This window comes from Haliotis rubra, unplaced genomic scaffold, assembly GCF_003918875.1.
Source record: "Haliotis rubra isolate DU_JTF1 unplaced genomic scaffold, ASM391887v1 Scf251, whole genome shotgun sequence".
Taxonomy (NCBI): domain Eukaryota; kingdom Metazoa; phylum Mollusca; class Gastropoda; order Lepetellida; family Haliotidae; genus Haliotis; species Haliotis rubra.
The window spans coordinates 162,486-182,796 of NW_025766570.1; the positions used below are offsets into that span (position 1 = coordinate 162,486).

The 20,311-nt window shown below is 37.9% G+C and overlaps 1 protein-coding gene across 2 annotated transcripts in view; it reads left to right on the plus strand.

The window, feature by feature from the left end:
* Positions 1-20,311, plus strand: part of LOC124279517 (zinc finger protein 318-like) — a 98,534-nt gene that overhangs the window by 60,835 nt on the left and 17,388 nt on the right. For both annotated transcript variants that reach the window (XM_046715344.1, XM_046715345.1), the window contains exon 5: positions 5,456-5,574. In XM_046715344.1, coding sequence (XP_046571300.1) covers positions 5,456-5,574 — 119 coding nt within the window. The remainder of the gene's footprint in view (positions 1-5,455; positions 5,575-20,311) is intronic.

The following is a 20,311-nucleotide window of genomic DNA, read 5'->3' on the forward strand; positions in this document are numbered from 1 at the left end:
CACAATGGAAGACACCCGCTATAGTGAACTTGTTGGTTATCTCTCTACTGGTCAGTACCCATCATCATAAGCTGATGTAGAAAGTCTTGAAGATAGAAAGAAGATCAAGAGACAACTCCGATCTCAAACACTTGAATATCTATGTATTCTCACTTGAATAGCTATGTCTTGTTTTCATTTCTTACTTATTCAAGACGAACATAAACATGAAAAAAAGGTTGGGGAAGAAATAGCCTAGCTAGGCCAGAGTCTCCCCCTTTTGATATAAAAACAAGGGTGGGAAAGAAGTAGCCTTTAAAGTTGATTCAAGGGTGGGGAAAGTTTGGCCTAGACCAAAGTTTCCATGGGGAAGATTAAGCCCGGGGTGGGGGGGAGTTTGGCCTGTTACACCGGTACATCTTAGCTGACGCTTTATCAGGAACTGACAGTGTCACTTTCACAGAATGTATGCCACACAAAGAGATACTGGTTTTATGTGTCTGCGTCTCTGGATGGTCAGCATGGGCAGTGGTTGGCTTAAGCATTCCCTGGGGGAGCTACACGCACAATACGTTTCCTCCGGTCTTGCTTCCAAATATCTTAGACACAATCAAGAAATAACAACCTGACTTTGACTAAATTTAGTCGGGTCCAGATGACCAACCACAGGTTGGTTTCTGATTTTAAGCAGTCTAGTGTCAAGAGCTCCTTTTGAACTAGCCAGATGGGGAAACATCCTTGTGCATCCTGCGCCAGAAAGGTTCAATTAACACACTGCATTTGCAGGCGGCATTATACGCCAACTGATTTTCAGCCAGAGTATTGTTACTGCATTGCTACTGCACATTAGACTCCCATTAGGCACATGTACAACAAGGGGTAGTCGTTCGAGCAGTTGTGTTGCCAAGAAGCAGGGTCCACTGAATGTATCTCTCTCTCTCTCTCTCTCTCTCGGCTGGTCTGGTTTTCCCTACATCTACGTCATCCTCATGTACTTAGTACACTTGCCTCTACTATGGCACTTCACTGTAACTGTACAGTGCCACTGATAATGCAGGAATATTTCTAGCGGTCGGACACAGTCTACGCCAATCATTATCCACACCACACGATGTGGGCAACGCTTTGGACCATTGGTGCCAGGCTAGCAACTCACCAATCCTAGAAGGGTATCATCTCCTACATTGTTGCTCGCCACGAAGCATGCCGATGTCGCATGGGGAAAACAACTTGGATAGACTCAAGTCCATGCTTTTTGCTGCATTCCCTAAAGCCACTAACGCTTTAAAAATCATGTGGTCTTTTCCATTTAAGCCTACATGTATTATCTGCGAATTACCACTGAGAGATAGTCACTGTTTGTTGACTATTCTTCCAGGTGCAACGAAGATACCTTCCACCATGCTTTTTCTTCCCATGAAGCACACCAACGCCGTGTGGGAAGAGAGTTTTTCTGGAATAACTGGGTCTGTCAGTTAAGGAGTAACACTTAGGTTAACTCCAGTCACTGCTTTTTACTGCATTTCCCCTAAAACTAATAACGCTTTAAAAATCGTGTGGTATATTCCATTTAAGACTTCATGTCTTATATGGAATATTAGCCCTGACTGGTCGTCACTCGCTATCCGATCTAGGTGCAATGATGGTTTTCCCCGCGGCGCACTTGATGACATTGACCGAGCTGTCTTTGTTTACTTTGCAAGGCGATCCCCACAGATGACACGCCCTCCATCCTCCCTGTACGATAAATGTGCAGGAAGTAAGTAGTGCAGGATTAGTTAAAAAAATTGTAAAATCTAAATATTTTTTATATTTGTATACTTATCCTGTATTACTTAAGATAAGGGCCCACTCTGCGCTTTCAGCTACCTCCCCTCTTCATCTTCATCTTTGGGATTTTGGCAATAATCAGAGGTGGCTGACGTCACCTTCCGGTGATGCGTGCGCAGATGGATGTTTATCCGAGTCGTAAGCAATAAGTGCAGGAAGTAAGTACTAAAGTAGTGAAGGATAAGTATACAAATATAAAAAATATTTAGATTTTACTAACATTATCATCCCAAAATATCCTGATAATTTCAAACATACAGAAGTGTAACATATGTTTTGGGATTCCACTTTCTCAGTTAAGTACAGATTCCAGTACTTTTGGGGTTGAGTCCCATCCGGGATTCGAACCCACACCCTCAGAGTCAGGCACCTAGACCGCTCAGCCAGCACTTTGTGGAAGTCGTGGTGGCTGAGCGGGTTGGTGGCAATTCCCTTCGTTTTTAGCAGTCCCCACTGTCAGACGCCTAGACCCCTCAGCCAACGCAGCTTCCACAAAATGGAAGTCGGACAACTGGTAGTCTAGTTCATCGTAAACAAATCGTATTTTCGATGTCATCACATATTTTATTCAAATGGCACTATTATACATGCAGGTCCTGTAAACCTTGTTCCTATCAAAATAGCAATATTTTATGTAGGAGTTGGACTGAAGTGCACCATGTTTGTTTTTCGTACGTGTAACACGGTGCAACACTGGTTTTCTGTGGGCTTGTGTTGAAAATAATGAACCATAACACTTGAAATTAGAACTTGTGAATATTGATAAATCATCTATTTTATTCTGCAATTTTCATGACATGACATGATGGAATAAACGTAAGCCCTGGCGAAAGTTGAAGAATTTCTCATTCTACAAGTTTTTAATTTATGATTTTCAGTTTAATATGACCAAAAAAAACGAACGAGAATTAAGATTGCGAAATCTATGTTGTGTTCTGGTAAGTGCAAAGGTCACCGGATGTGATGTCACAGACAGGGGTTGTCTGGTAAAAATCTTTCGCTATTGAATACTAACTTTAAATTTGGAGATATTTCGTCTGGCAAACCCAAATTTAACACAAATCACTATGTAGAATGATTAATCATAGCTTATAAGAAAACAAACTTGTGTTTTTGACTATATAATTGGCATATCACAGAACCAGTTTGACCGTGTATGTAGGAAACAGTAGTCGATCAACACTCCATATGCAAGTATCTTTTATTTGAACATTTCTTGATATAAGACCACCACTTTATTCTACACTGAATATGCAGATAAGAAACATATAATTGTGAGGCTTGTTGATTTCTTTAACTTAGTCCGACGCTGCAGCGTTTACAAACATTGGCCTCAACAACAGGTGCGAGAAAATGGTCGTGACAAATTTGTGTTTCAAAATAACATTCATGCTTTTCTTATTGTGACAAAATATGATGCATGTATTATATTATATACTAGAATATAGTATCAATTATATGTTGCACCCCTGGAAGAGGATGTTGGTCGTTGCCATCAAAATGGCTGAAAACAGACAACAGTGTGATTTAGTTCCTGCGTCAATTAATTCTTCACCCCAATAAGATGGCGTCAATGTGCGACGCTGGTTACAGCAAGTTTAGAGTACAACAGAAATAGATGGATTGTCTCCCTTAGTTCAATAACCTGACATTCTACAGATTAACTACAGGTATACAACCCACACCAAGTTATCTCACTTACCTAGTAGCAAATCATTTACACATACCGGTACCATCCAACTCAGCATTAACCTTTGCATGGATGGTTATTAGTATAATTCTGTTCTTACTCAATAATTACTGAGTAACAATAACTCATATTGGATGAATATATATATGCTACACAGGTATTTCAACATGTACATATAATCTGCATGAAACTATATATTTTAAATGGAGTAATACAGTAACTTGAATTATCATAACTCAACAGTTAACTTCAGTTGAAGACCAATATTGACCGTACAATCTAATTATGATAACATGAATACTTGCATTCAACAAATATATTTCCCTGTTTCAACATATTTCATCCCAGGCGTGCTCGATAGGGGACAGGTCAGGAGAAACAGCTGGCCAGGGGAGTACCAGAATGTTCTGTTACAACATAAACGACATGCATGTGGATGGGCATTATCTTGCTGAAGTGTGAAGTTTCTCTCTGTCCGGCTACACCTGAGGCCCAATGATCTCATCCCTGTATCGCAGACCTGTCACATTGCCATTTACAATGACAAGTTGTGTCCGACCATGAGATGTGATGCCTCCCCATACCATAACGTCAGCATACAGTTTACCTCACCATCTGTACAACCTTGCCCTGCCATCTGAGCTGTGCAGATGAAATCTTGACTCATCAGCGAACAAAACACCATCCCAATCTTGTCTCATGTGCCGTAGATGCTGTCTGCACCAGGCAAGACGTACCTGTTGGTGACACTGGAGCAAAATTGGAAGTATTGCAGGCTGTTGGGGCCAGATGGTGTGCTCCCTCAGTCAGTTCCATACAGTCCTGGACCTGATTGAACGTAAGCCAGAAATGGTCGATTCCTTGGATGGGATAGCCAAATGTGGTTGTCTTGTAGGCGTGATGTCACGCACTGATGGCCGGTCCAAGGCAAATCTCTTGTGTTTCCGACCGCCTCCGTGGTGTAGTGGTTAGAGCGTCCGCCCGGAGAGCGGAAGGTTGCGGGTTCGATCCCCGACCGCGTCATACCAAAAATACGTATAAATATGGTACTTGTTGGTCCCTGCCTGGCGCTCGGCATTAATGGGTACAACAAGGACTGGTCGGCTTGGAGTCAGTATAATGTGTTTGAGTGGGGTATTCATGCTTCACTGCAGCATGGTATCTCAGTGGGCTAGCACTATAAAACCAGCTTAAGTCTGAGCTAGTACAAGCAGCCGCACCTACACATGCATGCACGTCGTCATATGAGCGAAATATTCTCAAGCACGACGTAAAACCCAATTTCACCTCACCTCACCTCTTGAGTTTCCATTTTGTTGAAAACGTCTCAATAGAAATGAGATTGTGTTTTGATGGACACCAGAATGTCTGGCCACTTCATTTTGCACCATTCTGGTCTTGGGACATCAAATTTCATGCAAAGTGCTTTGCCACCTGTTTATTTAGGGTTATTTTTATAACTTTTCAAATAACTTTTATTTTATACAATTTTATGTTTCTTATTCCGTTAGTTTTTTAGTCATCAGTTTAAAGTGGCAAGTTACATATTTTAAGTGAAATTTGCATTTTGTGCAGTTTCTAAATAAATTCAACGAAACAGAACCACATGTTGTTTCTTTGTTTATCTGCAATAATGTGAAAAATATGAAAAATGACACCAACCAATTGGTTTTCGATGATTGATTGGTAGTAATGAACCAATCATTAGTTATGGGATTTGAACCAATTCCCAACAGCAATTCTTTATTCAGGTGAGCTAAGTTGCATTGAGAGTATTTTTGTGTGTTAGTACATGAAAATGGGATACTGTAGAAACAGATCAAACTGACACAGTTTTGCTTAAACATTTTGCAGAGCAGTGTGAAATGCAACAACCTTACTATGATTCTTTAATTTGAAAAAACATGCTTTAAGAAGTTTGTAAAATGCATCATTTTTCTTTGGCTTCTATTTCAGGTGTAGAGTTCATGATGAGCACAGATGCCTTCTACTGCTCTCTGTGTCATATCTTCAGCGGAGATGTAACAAGTGCAGAGTTGCATATCAAAAGTGAAGAACATTTTGCCAAGTATGAGGTAAGAAGTATTGTTATTTATTAGATATCCAGTTCCAGATTTATGGTTTTTATTAGCTTTTAATTTGATGTTTGCCTTTTTTAAATCGATTGTACACATAATATGGCATCTGCAAGGAAATGATAGCATATGGATGAAAAGAATAGTTACTCATCTTGCAAGGCCTTACTCATTTCAAACTTGAATTATCTGTTCCTCATTCTCCTAAAAGCATCTGGGTGTTGTCTTAGTGCAAAGGTGACAGTTTTGTTCAATGGCAAGCAGGTTATTTCCTGAACGAATTGAATATAATGTTAGTTAAATTTCTTTGGAGTGTAAAATCAGGTGAGATTAAAAAAGTTCTTGTAAATGTGGCTGGATTTGGTATTATTTAAGTTTCTTACAGTGTAAATTTGTTAAGCTAACACATAGGAAAAAATTGTTTGATATGACAAATAATCCAAATTGAAATGTTTTGTTGTTTTCTTCTCTGTCACAATCAAGCAGTATTCGTCAATGTTGTCTACAGTCCGTTTGAGTCAGAAACGGACCGATGAATTGCAAATTTGATCATTGTACAAAATTGCCACATAAATATAAATAGTACACATGTTTATCATTTACTAATACCCAACAGCTTTCTTATATTTGAAAATTGTCCAGACTCCACCAAACAAGTTGTTTAAGAAACTATCATCATTGAAAACGCAAAAGTTGTTATCTGTCGCGGCGGGGTAAAACAGCAGAAACAGAACAGCCAGTCATGGCAGGGGACATCTCAAAATCTATTCCGGGAGACCTGTCGGTTCCTCGTCTGTCGTAGTGTCATAGTCACGACTTAAAGGGATGACAAGTGGTGCCACAGTTGCCTGTTGTAAGCCATCCCAAGACCAGTAACCTTGTTCAATGACGTTAGCTACCTTGTTGACACAGTTTTGCCAAGTTTCAGTCCTGATTTTGTTAAGGGATTCCTTAACCAAAACCTCTACGTCACGTAATCTAAAAGTTGTGTTTGATCTGGCAACATCTCCTTTGACAATACCCCATATCATGTCAATGGGGTTAAGGTCACAGTGATAGGGTGGAAGTCGCAGAATATCGTGACCCTTACTTTTTATGTAACTGTCAACTTTTTGTAGAAAGGTTCACCTTTGTGGGTTTTTATGATCTCATATAGCTGAGGCTTCGTTGCCTTTGAAGGCCGTGCGATCTGAAATGTCGAGCCATGATATCATAAACACCTTTTCGACTGTTCGATATCGGGGCTTTACTGTTGGGGTCCTGCACGCTGTGGTATGGGGCATTGTCCATTACGATAAAAGACTTCTCTGGTAGAGCTGGTACCAACTTGTTTTTAACCCAATCGAGGAAAACCGCACCATTCATCTCGGAATGGTAGTCTCTGTTATCTGTGGACTTTGCCCTGAATACCAAGTCGCAGCCTGGGAGAAAGCCTTTGCTGGAGCAACCAGCATGGAGAATGATTAGTCTCTCTCCTTTCCCTAGAGGCAGCTTTCTACGTGACCCCTTATCACCCCCATCGGGTACCCACTGACTGCTAGCAGTGTGCGAGGCATTGACCCAGGTCTCGTCCAAGTACACTGGCTCGAACCCTTCCTCGCGCTTCTTCTTTATAACCCTGAGAAAATTATTTCTCAAGCGAACGATATCAGAGTACTGACCTATTCTCCCCCCAAATTTTCTTATAACGATACCCGGAAGAGTGTAAGAGTCGCCAGAGTGTGTACTTTGAAACTCTGAGGTTGTGTTCTTGCTTCAAATGCTTTTTTAACATTTTCAGCGACTTGTATTTGTTTTCAGAATATAGCTACAGTGGACTCTGTCAATACCGGCCTCTCTTAACACCGGCACTCTGTCTACATCGGCACAAAGTTTCAGTCCCGGCAGAAATGCACGTTATTATCATTAAGAAACTTCTGTAAACATCGGCATCTGTCTATTCAGGATATCGGCATTGTTTTTCAGTCCCAACGAACAAGTTGTTATGAAAACGAATCTGTTAAAACCGGCACATGAAAGACGGCGTAACCCTTTGATGCAATTAGGTCCAAATGATGTAACAACACAATTCGCTGTGACTCCCGAGATTATTCAGAAACGGGAAGTGTTAATCAGTATCCCGTTAATCAGTGAGTGGTATGCGTAACACTTACCCAGAGTAATTAATACATGTAGTGGGCAGTTTGACTGTATAAACAAGCAAGTGTTTACATTTTGTTGATTCGCGGGTATTGACTCGAGATTATTCAGAAACGGAAGTATCAATCAGTTTCTTGTTAATTAGTGAGTGGCACGTGTCACTTACATGGAGGCTTAATCGTTTGATGGCGTGTATGTATCGCTCGAAAAGCTCTGAACATCAACAATATCACTGTACTCTTGCCGAGTATTTTCACATTTGTAAGAAGCGATTTTATTGGATAAAGATTGGTTTCTAACGACGCTTTTCACTACACTTTGCTTATAAGGGTCGTGATTGGTCAAAATCAGACACGTGACCTAGGCAGCCAATCATATTATGGAAATGGATACCGTCCTCGTGAAAGCGAAAAGTTTTAGATTAAGACGAAAGTTTTTGGGTAAAATAATGCTATTCTGAACATATTAAGAAAGACATCGCTACCTATCGTAAATCATGGAACGTATTGGACATATCGCGCTAGGTTATGGCCTATGACAAAATGCTTCACGCATATATTTTCACATTAAGCATCGTGGTGAAAGCCGAGATGTAACTTGTCAGTGACTTGACTTACATTGCATGATCGCCAAAAGAATGGAAATAGTAATTTTATATATACGTTTGACAACTTTTATGAATGTTATTGTTGATTTCAATTTATTTAATGATTTCCTCGATGTTTGAAACATCGTTACTTTGCTCTTTGACAATGCTATTGTGGACCCGCTGCGAAGCATAAACAAGAATCGTTGTTTGCAATAACATTGCAAAAAATAGTTTATAATTTTAATTCTGCCGATAATATATGATCAGTTGAAATTTAATAAGAGATTTCAGACATTTTTATTTGATTTAAACAACATGAATGTGCATTCAGGCACTGCCTTGTTTCTTATTCAAACATCTTGTTAATGCTAAAGTGACAGTACGACAGCGAACTTCCGTGTGCGCAGGCGTCATAAGCGAACCTAGCTAAACCGGCACTCTGTCAAAACCGGCATTTTTACTTGGTCCCGACTGATGCCGGTATTGACAGAGTACACTGTAGTTGATAGACTGCCTTACAAGGTTCTTTTGAAAGTTGTCCAAATGTTTTAATTTGTGTGATTTTGACATGACCCCTACCTAGCTTCGCATCACCCTCACAATGTTTGTGTTCCAGAACATTTGTCGGTACCCTTGCTGATACTCCTATAGCTTTTGCTGCCCACTTACGGAATTTATTAATGGCATAAAATGGTTTGCCCCTTTCGGCTTCAGCACGGAAAAAATCGTACACTTTAATCATCAACTGTTTCACGTCAGCATTCAACTTCATTTTTCATCAGGCAAGTGTATCACGTGCACGACAAGATAGTGGCTGTTCCGTTTCTGCGGTTTCACCCCGCCGCGACAGATAACAACTTTTGCTTTTTCAATGATGATAGTTTCTTAAACAACTTGTTTGGTGGAGTCCGGAAAATTTTCAAATATAAGAAAGCTGTTGGGTATTAGTACAGTCAGCTCTCGTTAATCCGACACTCATTAATCCGACAATCAAGTTAATCCGACAACAATTTAGGGAACCATTTAAAACAGTGATAATTACTCTCGTTAATCCGACATTCTCGCATTCCGACTCCGACACACCAATCTGGCAACTGATTATTGTAAATACATTGTAAAAACATTCGTTAATCCGACAATCAACACAGCCGGTCAGATAATACGACCGTATACAAACAATCACACGTGAGTGGTAATTAGCGTGTGCCTTACTGGCTGCTTGACACCGACATCGGTGAACATCACACTTGTTAATTAGGAAAACAGGATAATTAATCGAGATGATTTAATCAAGAAATAACGGTAGAGCGAGCTGTATAAAATGTTTACAACCGACATGAGTTTTCATCACAAGATGTCTGTCATGAGTACACCACCTGCTAAGTGAGCCCGAGTAGAAGTTACACCATTGATCAAGAAAGAAATCTCCTTTTGAAGAAAGACAAACCCCAGACAACACAACAACAAGTCATCACTTTTGCTGAGCAGAAGTTTGATGTGAAGATTCGACGATCAACCGTATCTGACATCCTGAAGCAGTCTGCTTAGTGGTTGAGCGTCTCTACGACTGATTCCAATGCTTCAAACTATCTGAGGCCAAAACATCGTTGAACACCTTGCAAACATTTCTGACACACCACTTAGACGTGTTTGATGTTAATGACCATCAAAGACTTTTTCAAGTTTTAAATTATAAATGTTATGATAAATGCCCGATTGTTCACTAGGCGTCCACATGTTAGTATGGAATTAGTTGTATGGAAACTGTAACATTTTCAACATCGGGGTCTTAATAGCTGCTGATATGCGGTAAAAACAAACGTGAGTTTTGTGGCAATGTGGTTATGAGATAGATATGAAACTGATTGATTATGTGATTATGTATGTTATGCCATATATGATGTTAATAAATGAGAACAAGGATGTATTGTTATTTTTTTTATTTCTGTGAATATTTTTACACACGATGAAGATAACTAGATATACCATTTCTGATATGCAAGAAACAGTATGACGATCATGACATTTAATAAACATTGATAATTTCACACAAATACATTAATCCGACATTTTCGTTAATCCGACATATTTCTCTGCAACCACAAGTGTCGGATTAATGAGAGTTGACTGTAAATGATAAACGTGTACTATTTATATTTATGTGGCAATTTTGTACAATGATCAAATTTGCAATTCATCGGTCCGTTTCTGACTCAAACAGACTGTAATAATGAACATATTTTTCAGAGAAACAGTCCTAACTTCAGTTGCATGGGCAAGATGAATGCATTATGAATGAGTTAGATAAAATATTAAAATATTTGTCTTTTATTGTCCAAAAGGAAATTTCTATTGAACAGTTTCAGCTCTCCATTCATGAAAAATAATGTAAATACATTTGAAATAACAAAATCAGCATATAACTAGTGTATAACATCATATTATTATCCCACCGGCATGTAATGCGGTGGGATATAGTCGTCGCCTCGTCCGTCTGTACGTCCGTCCGTCTGTCCGTAATCATTTTGTTTCCGGAGCATAACTCAAAGACCGTTCGATATTTTTTAACCAAAATTGGTAGATATGTCAAACATAACCTAAGGTGGTGCCTTTTGCTATTTACAGATTATTGTCATTTTTATTTTTCTCGGTTTCCATGGAAACGTTTTGGACTTAGTCTTAAAGAAGGGTGGGCTTCGTTTCCGGAGCATAACTCAAGAACCGTTCAGTATTTTTCAACAAAATTTGGTAGATATATCAAACAGATCCTAAAGTGGTGCCTTTTGCTATTTACAGATTTTTAGCATTTTTGTTTTTCCCGGTTTCCATGGAAACGATTCAGACTTAGTCCCAAAAGTGAGGGGTGGGCTTCGTTTCCGGAGCATAACTCAAGAACCGTTCAATATTTTTCAACAAAACTTGGTAGATATATGAAACAGAACCTTGAGTGGTGCCTTTTGCTATTTACAGATTTTTGTCATTTTTATTTTTCACGGTTTCCATGGAAACATTTTGGACTTAGTCTAAAAAAGTAAGGATTGCTTTCGTTTCCGGAGCATAACTCAAGAACCGTTCTATATTTTTCAACAAAACTTGGTAGATATATCAAACAGATCCTAAAGTTGTGCCTTTTGCCATTTGCAGATTTTTGGCATTTTTATTTTTCCCGGTTTCCATGGAAACGATTCAGACTTAGTCCCAAAAGTGAGGGGTGGGCTTCGTTTCCGGAGCACAACTCGAAAACTTCTCAATGTCTTTCAGCAAAACTTGGCAGATATGTGAGGCAGATCTTGAAGTGGTGCCTTTTGCTATTTGCAGATATTTGTGATTTATTATTTTTTTGGTTTCCATGGAAATGATTCAGACTTAGTCTCAAAAGGAAGGGGTGGGTTTCGTTTCCGGAGCATAACTCAAGAACCGTTCAATATTTTTCAACAAGACTTAGTAGATATATCAAACAGAACCTTAAGTGGTGCCTTTTGCTATTTACAGATTTTTAGCATTTTTACTTTTCACGGTTTCCATGGAAACGATTCGGACTTAGTTCCAAAAGTGAGAGGTGGGCTTCGTTTCCGGAGCATAACTCAAGAACCGTTCAATATTTTTCAACAAAACTTAGTAGATATATCAAACACATCCTATAGTGGTGCCTTTTGCTATTTACAGATTTTTAGCATTTTTACCTTTTCTGGTTTCCATGGAAACATTTTGGACTTAGTCCCAAAAGTGAGGGGTGGGCTTCATTTCCGGAGCACAACTCAAAAACTTCTCTATATCTTTCAGCAAAACTTGGCAGATATGTGAGGCAGATGCCAAAGTGGTGCCTTTTGCTATTTGCAGATATTTGTGATTTATTATTTTCTCGGTTTCCATGGAAATGATTCAGACTTAGTCTCAAAAAGGAAGGGGTGGGTTTCGTTTCCGGAGCACAAGTGGAAAACTTCTCTATATCTTTCAGCAAAACTTGGCAGATATGTGAGGCAGATGCCAAAGTGGTGCCTTTTGCTATTTGCAGATATTTGTGATTTATTATTTTCTCAGTTTCCATGGAAACAATTTGGACTTAGTCTCAAAAGGGAGGGGTAGGTTTTGTTTCCGGAGCACAACGCGAAAACTTCTTAATATCTTTCAGCAAAATTTGGCAGATATGTGAGGCAGATCCCAAAGTGGTGCCTTTTGCTATTTGCAGATTTTTGTCATTTATTTTTTTCATGATTTCCATGGAAACGATTTGCACTTAGTCTAAAATCAAGCTGGACTTTAAGTAACTGTCAGATGATTTGTTCTTTCAAAGATGTTGGGGCCGGGGGGATATGTCATCTTCTGATGACTCTTGTTATACACAGATACACACACATACATACATGCATGTGATCTGTTGAACAAGAGTGTAAAACATCTTCAGTCTGCTTTATGTACCCAAATGAGATGGTTTCAGTTGTCTGCAGGTTAATTAATATCAACTAGTTAACGCTTATGGGGGTTTTCCTATTTCGATGTTAAACAATTAACCAATTATTTTGGTAGGTTTCTTTCAATCAGTGTTATGCCTATTTAAGAAAAAGTGTCATTATTCCACAATATGCCCTCTGCATTTTCAGCATATTCTGTTTGTTTTAAAGAGCAGCATGTACACTGATGATGCATTTGACCTATAGTTGCCTTTGGCTTATTCCTTACTTACAAAAGTGAAGTTTTCACCACAATTACTATAGTTCTATACCATGTGGATGTTCTACAGTGAGCTAGCAAATGAAGATCTGTTGTACCCCTGATCCTCGTTGACATTGATTTAATAAGAACATTATGTTAAAGCCTTGTATGCATCAGTACAGAAAATAAGTGGGCCAGAGTGTAAATGAATGTTGATGTCGATGTCCAGTTTAAAAAAACATATATATGCCCTTATATCAACACCTCTTCTGTGTATTGCCAGTTCTATCAGTATGCTTAAAGGACAAATAAACTTTGTTGGTTTTTTTTACTCTTTTAACCATTACATATGAAAGATTTGTGGTTAGTCTTATGCGGAACACCAAATTCATTCTTAAAAGACTTGTGGTTCATTAATACAGAGTGATTAAAAGTTGCCAAAAAGTCGCCTGCTTCACTCTCACCCGCCAAAGAAACCACAGACAGGTTACGTAACTCTGTCGCCAGAGCACTGCAGTGATGCCATGTGAGGAAGGATTTTCAGTTAGTTGTATAGAAAGTGTGTAGCAAGCTTGTCATTTTGATGATTTCTCAACATCAACGAAGACATGCCGAATCGTTGCGTTGTCAATTGCTCCTAAGGATCGGGCGATGGTGTCACCATGCACAGATTTCCACAGGACCCCGCAGTTTGTGCTAAATGGGTTATGTTTGTGAGTGCGAAGCGAGTGTTGTGGAAGCCTGTAACGATATGTTATGTGTGTTCAGATCGCTTCACAGAAGTTAGAGAATCAAAACTACTTACTAGTTGTAGTAAAATATGTATATGATTGATAACCATAATTCCATGACACAACTTGTAACTTAACGATTTCTTCCTCGGAAGCGAGGTTGTGGTCGAAGTAACAATATTATTGTAAGTTGTATTATATTGACACCCACCCCGCTTCCACGAGAGAAATTGTTATTATAAGCTATGTCATGCAAAATCCTATTGGACATCAATCAAATACATATTTTACTACCAGTAGACAGTAGTTTTGATTTTGTAACTCGGTGAAAACAAACCTTAATAGCATTTATCCTCAGACTGGCGGATGTTCGCGACAAGGCGCCGCCATTTTTGAAAATCGTGAAGTCAAGGGCTAAAGTCTGTTAGAATTAATGAGATTATGGTTTATTTTCATCAAGTTAGAAAATCAAAACTACTTTCTACACGTAGTTAAATATGTATTTGAATCATGACCAAAAGGATTTTGCATGACACAACTTGTAACATAACGATTTCTTCCACGGAAGAAGCGAGGTGGGGGTCGAAGTGACAATACTGCGATAAATTTCTTGCTACATTCATGTGGTTAACGTCCACTCACCAGTATGTAGATACTAGTCAATGTACGTCTTTATATTTGGTCTTATAATCCTATTTAATTTATTATCATACTTGTATGCATTTTGAAACTGAATGAAAAGCAGGCGATCTGCTGATACTTATAGTGAATTTATAACAGGACTGTAATATCTAGACATTTTATAGTTTGCCAATGTGAATCATAATTCGCACACACGACCTAGTGTCTGTTGTCTGTCTCATTACACTTCACGGCAAAAACAATGATTCTGTTGAATGCTACGACAAATGAATAAAAAACAAAATGCAAATATTAAAATTAAAACAGATTAAATTTATAGGAACAATGTCAGGCTATTACCTTGTTTGAGGAATGTATCAATCAATATCCACAAAAACGAGTGATACTCCAGTATGCCATTCATCTGCAGCTGTTCCAAGAGATGTGTCTTTTAACAGTCTAATATATCTAAGTGGTGTTACCACTAATTATACATGTTATAAATTCATTAACTGACCATAAAGTGAATGATGACAAATAACACGTGTAGGTTTATACCACCTAACACGGGTTACAACAAGGGAGTATTAATTGCTGTGTTGCATGCAATTTTAATTGCATGTGAAAACTTATGGGCCGACACTGTTTTGAGAATACAAACAGAACTTCATTGTTGCATAAGAAATACATATAAGCATTTGCTGTGTGCTAAAACTGTATGTACCTATTTACCTCAGTAAATTTTCAGATTCTTCTAGCAATGGCAAAGTAGGGTTGTTTAGTTTACGGATTCAAATAAATCAAATGTCAATTTTTAATATCATACATAATAGAGGTCATATTTTTACATGACATGATTAAATATTGAGGTAAAGAAAACACAGAAATGGGATCAATTTGGATCAGTCTTACCATCCAAGCATTAGAAAACTTGAAAAAGCCCACACTGCTTTGATACTTTATTACAATGAGACAAGAACTACCTGGGATATTTTCAAATAACTGCATCTGATGGGCATCCACCCTTCTTAATGTCACACTTAATTAACCGTAACCGTGATGAGAGGCTGATCACCGTTTTCACTATCACTAGCGTCTGGCTCAAACAAATAAGGCCTAGCGACACCAAGCGATTTTGACAGAATCGTCTATGAAAACAAGTTGTAACTTGGAAACTAGGCAAAGCAGGTGACAAAATTAAATGACAGTAGATTGTGAGAACATATGGTGGCTTTCATTTTTCACAACGGTTGTCACGATTTCAGGTTTATACAAACCTGTAAACAAGATAATTTACCCTCTGAAATGGACATGAATTCTTCATCGGCCCTCATATCTATTCCTCACATAACGTCACAGGGACGCGTTGCTCTGATTGGTTGAAATTTCGTTCACAGGTGAGAATTGTGCACTGTTGTCAAAAAGGTCAATTTAAGTTAATTAAAGATCAAAATGAGTAGTTTTAATGACAAGGTTTCATTTATAACGATGCCAATTAGTGATTTATGTATTTGTACCCCCCTAGAGTATATGTGATCTTTAACAATAGGGGTGAAACGGTACGCTCTTACCAAGGTGCAGTACAAGGCCTTCGGTTCAGTCCATTTCGGTTTGGTATAGTATGACCAGAAATTATTGAGAATTTTAGGAATATGTTTTATTAGATTTCTAGTAGGGAGGTCAGGCTAATTTTGTACATGCATTTTATTACTCAGAAGTGTACACACACTTTTAGGTCATGCATAAGTGAGTAAAAAGCACTTTTCCTTTTTAATTTATGTCAAAAACTTTTTGAGATATGAATGTTTTATTAGTGTATATAGCCGCCATTTTGTTTTCCAAGATGGACGCCATTCAGTTTGGCCACAATGATGGGATTAAAAAGGGCCAGGGAAAAAAATTGAATAGGTGTTTTTCTATTTAATATGTATTATTCATCTGGAAAAAATGTGTTCAAACAAACCATTCATAATCAACTCCTTGTTTGTATTAAAACTCTTAATTTTATACTGTCAAAACATGGAAAAACAGGAATTTGTACGGCCAAGAATAGACAAAATTGCCCAACTTTGAATGGTCTTATACGTGTGCAATTAACTGACAATCAGTTCAAGATTGCTAATGTGATTAAAACCAACTATTTTATCCCAATAAATGAAGTTAAAAACAATTAATCCTTCATTATCTGTCTAAAATGATCATCCAAATTTTGCTATTTTATCATGTTTCATCTCATAATAGATGTGGCACCATGTTATGGTCCAATGACACGCACAAAAATTAACATAAAATTTCTAATAAAGAAGATATCCTGATGAAATTTAGAAGGCAGGTAGATCTTTCCATTTGCTACATTTGTAGCTACTGCAACACAATATTTACTGCAAGTAATAAGGCCTTATCTCTCATAATAAGAAACAACAAACCAGAAATGTGGTTTTGATATATTTTATTCAGTTTCATTGGCACATATCACCATCTGAAGACTAGTGTTCATTAATGATTTACCGAAGATGACAATGTTCATTGTAAATGCTCAAAACAAAGTACAATGACCATACAGTCATCACCAACACCTAGTTTTTATTCACTATTTGAATCCAAATATTCAAGTGTAAAATAGTGTGAATTAGTGAATAATTACCTTAGTAAACAATCTAAAGTCAATCCATGCTCATATTTCATTCATGATATAAGTCTAGATCATAACACAAGTGCATTTATCATGCTTATGTTTTAAAATAAAAAGAAATGATATATATCATTATATGATAAATAATTAATGTTGCCAAACAGAGATAAACCTTCATCCATAAATAGGATGCGAGATATTTAAATTTGACAGTAAGAACCAGTTGTTTGATGTAAGAGAAGAGCATACCATGTTTCCAGTTTAGATAATAAGATCAGGTTATATCTAAACTGAAAACACAGTAGACTCATCCCTTGTTACCGGTATGAAAGCGGGGAGGGCTCCAACAAAAGACAATGGTTCAGGATAAGGTCAGGATTGGGATACTGAAAGAAGAAATACATCATTTGAAAAATTAATTACTATAGTCTTCATACAATGAATCTAGTTTTTGGTGGTTATTTTCCCCCTCTCATGAAGTATAATTTTCCATTTAGTGAGTTGACATCAAGTCCAGAACAAAATGCATATGTATTTTCAACAATGTTCATAATCTACAGATATATGTGATGATAACTTGATAGTAAATACATGAGTAAAAGTTCCCCTAAAAACTGAAAATATTTGGTAAATATTGTTGTTTTGTAATGGTATATCTCACATATTTTTAGGGTTTAGTGGTTAAAGCCGGTGGGATAGTTCTAAGAACTGCTCAAGGTTTGGTTGCCAAAGAACACCAATCCATGTAAAAAAATTCAAATAAATAAATACATACACCAACCCTCATTTTTTCAAAGGTGTAAAAATACAAAGTAGGAAAGTTCAAATCTGTTATTCATGATATTTCGTTACAATTACGTAATTCATACTGTGAAATTTAATACCATGTTACCATGCTCATGTCAAGTCAAAGCAAACACATTTCACCAATAATTATTTCATTGTGATAATGGTACGAGGGTTAACGAAGCAAACCGGAAGTGAAACTGAGAAATAGTTTTCGGTAGTTTCCATGTGTGTATGATAGAAATTCGGTCGGCAATTTATTGGAAGTTAGTTGTATCTTGTTGACATAATCTCATTTCAAGGTGGGTGTGTTTAATGGGAGCAGACAATGAAAGCACACAAAAATGTCGTCCTCAATTAAGTGTGACGAGGTGTAGCAAAAAACAACAAGGATTAGTCCATAATGATACGAGGACATTCGTTGTCCTGAAAACATCAGTGTACATAAAAAATTAGTTTTAAATGTTGTTGTGGCACAGATAAAATGTTTGTTCCATTTATATTTGTCTACAAGAGGCACAGCCCTTACCTGTCAGGTCAGGGTGTGTCAGCAAGTGCTCCACTTTCTCCCTCGATTTTAGAAACTAGATAGCCTGGAAATGTACGGTGGCTATTCTTTTTCCCGCCATTTTAAATTTTTGAACATTTTGGTAAACTTACCTTTGAATGATTTTGTTGTTCAAATTTCCCGCCTCTAGCTTCAGAACGAAGTCAAAATCATGAAATAGACTCTTCCATCTGTCATGTGATGTAAATATTGTAGTCATGTGAATCCAGGCACACCTCCTATTTTTACCGTAAACCCTGAGGGTACGAATATTAGATGGTGCCATTTTGGCAAATGGGAGCATGCCCTTGTAAACCTAACAAGTTGCATAGGTGAAGAAACATTCAATTCATTATGAAATAAGAAGGAAAACAAAACAACAATAGACATAATGTTTTATTAAGACATTCTTCACAAGCATATATGTTATTTTTATTTGTTTATGAAACTGAAATGTGATGAATTTTGATTAATTTCATTTTCAAAACAATATGGCCGCCGTGCCTGACCTCCCTATTTCTAGTATAAACAACTTTGACCAGCTATCAAGTGCTTGGTTTTATTCAAGAGAGACAACTCCGTTAATCCTTTTTCATTAGTTTGTGAAGAGTTATCCCCCTTTGTTTACTTGCTAGCAGACGACATTTTCAGTGATCCTCAGTATGGAGAAGAGGAAGTTGATGTTAGAGAATTATAACAAGGACATCAGATCAGCTAAAGTGATTTCAAGTAGAACATCCCTTTGTCCACTGTGGCGCAGTTAGGCCCAGAAAATTGACTGTCGGTGACAGGAGCAGTGATAGAAATTAACGCTCGCCCCGAGGCCCGAGGCGAGTAGAAGTTTGTGTGGGCGGATTAAAACCATGCCACTGGTCGCCCGGTGGGCGACAAGGGTATGTGTCATGACTGATTATAAAGATGGAAAGACTTCCGTCCGTATCCCCCTTCTAGTCAAATCATATTACCTGAATAATCTAAAGTAATTTAAGTATAATCTTTGTCCTGATCGTATGTCAGTAAAATTGACAAGTTTCTCTTTTAATATGGCCTGCTACACACGCCCTCTTTACAGACTTGCGTTTCGTTTGTAAACACAGTTATCCGGAAGTTCATACTATAGGAAGTAAGCGACTGCGCATGACTTGTAATGGCGGAAGTATGTGGCGATTTATTGACAACGTTCAGCCACCTGTCAAAAAGTTAGATCGTAGGGCCAAACAGCATGCCTATGAAAGGAATAAACTAAAGGTGATCATCCATAAAGATTTTGTAGTTTCTATTACCTACAACTGATAAAAAACCTCACCATAGTCATTTAAATGTTTTGCCTCACTACAGTTGATTAATATAAAATGAGTTTTTTCTTCATCAGGTTTTTTTTTAACTGGGCCAGTAGAAAACAGCTTGGGCCAGTAAGTTTTTATGTCTACTGGCCCGAAGGGCAAGTCTGAAAATTAGGTTAATTTCTGTCACTGCAGGAGGCGGCTTGGTATTCTTGTTTCTAAAAACAAACGAAGGAGTTTAGAAAACTTAAGGCTGGATATGATTGATAGACGAACTGTGGCTGTCTGTAAGGAGACAATTAGAACTGAGCTGCATGCAATGGGTTGGCAGAAAAGTCGAGGAATTCCATCACCGATCATGAAACCTGAACAAAAGGAGCGAAGGTTGAACTGGTGCTTACAGCATAGAAATTTTAACTGGGACAATGTGATTTTTCTCAGATGAAAGTTCTGTGTGGCTGTTTCCTAATACACTGAAATTCTGGACCAAACAAACTGAAACACCTTTGTATCAGCGCCCAAAGTACAGTCTGAAATTTAACGTGTGGGGTGGCATCTGTGTTAGGGGCAACACCCCTCTGTGTATTTGAAGGGAATATGAACAGTGAGCGGTACAGAGATATTCTCGAGGGACATTTACTTCCATCTGCTGATGTGTTCTATGGAAATGTTTGGATTTTATAGCAGGACAACAACCCAAAACATCGTTCAAAGCATTCACAGGCTTGGTTTCAGACCCAAAATATGACATTATTA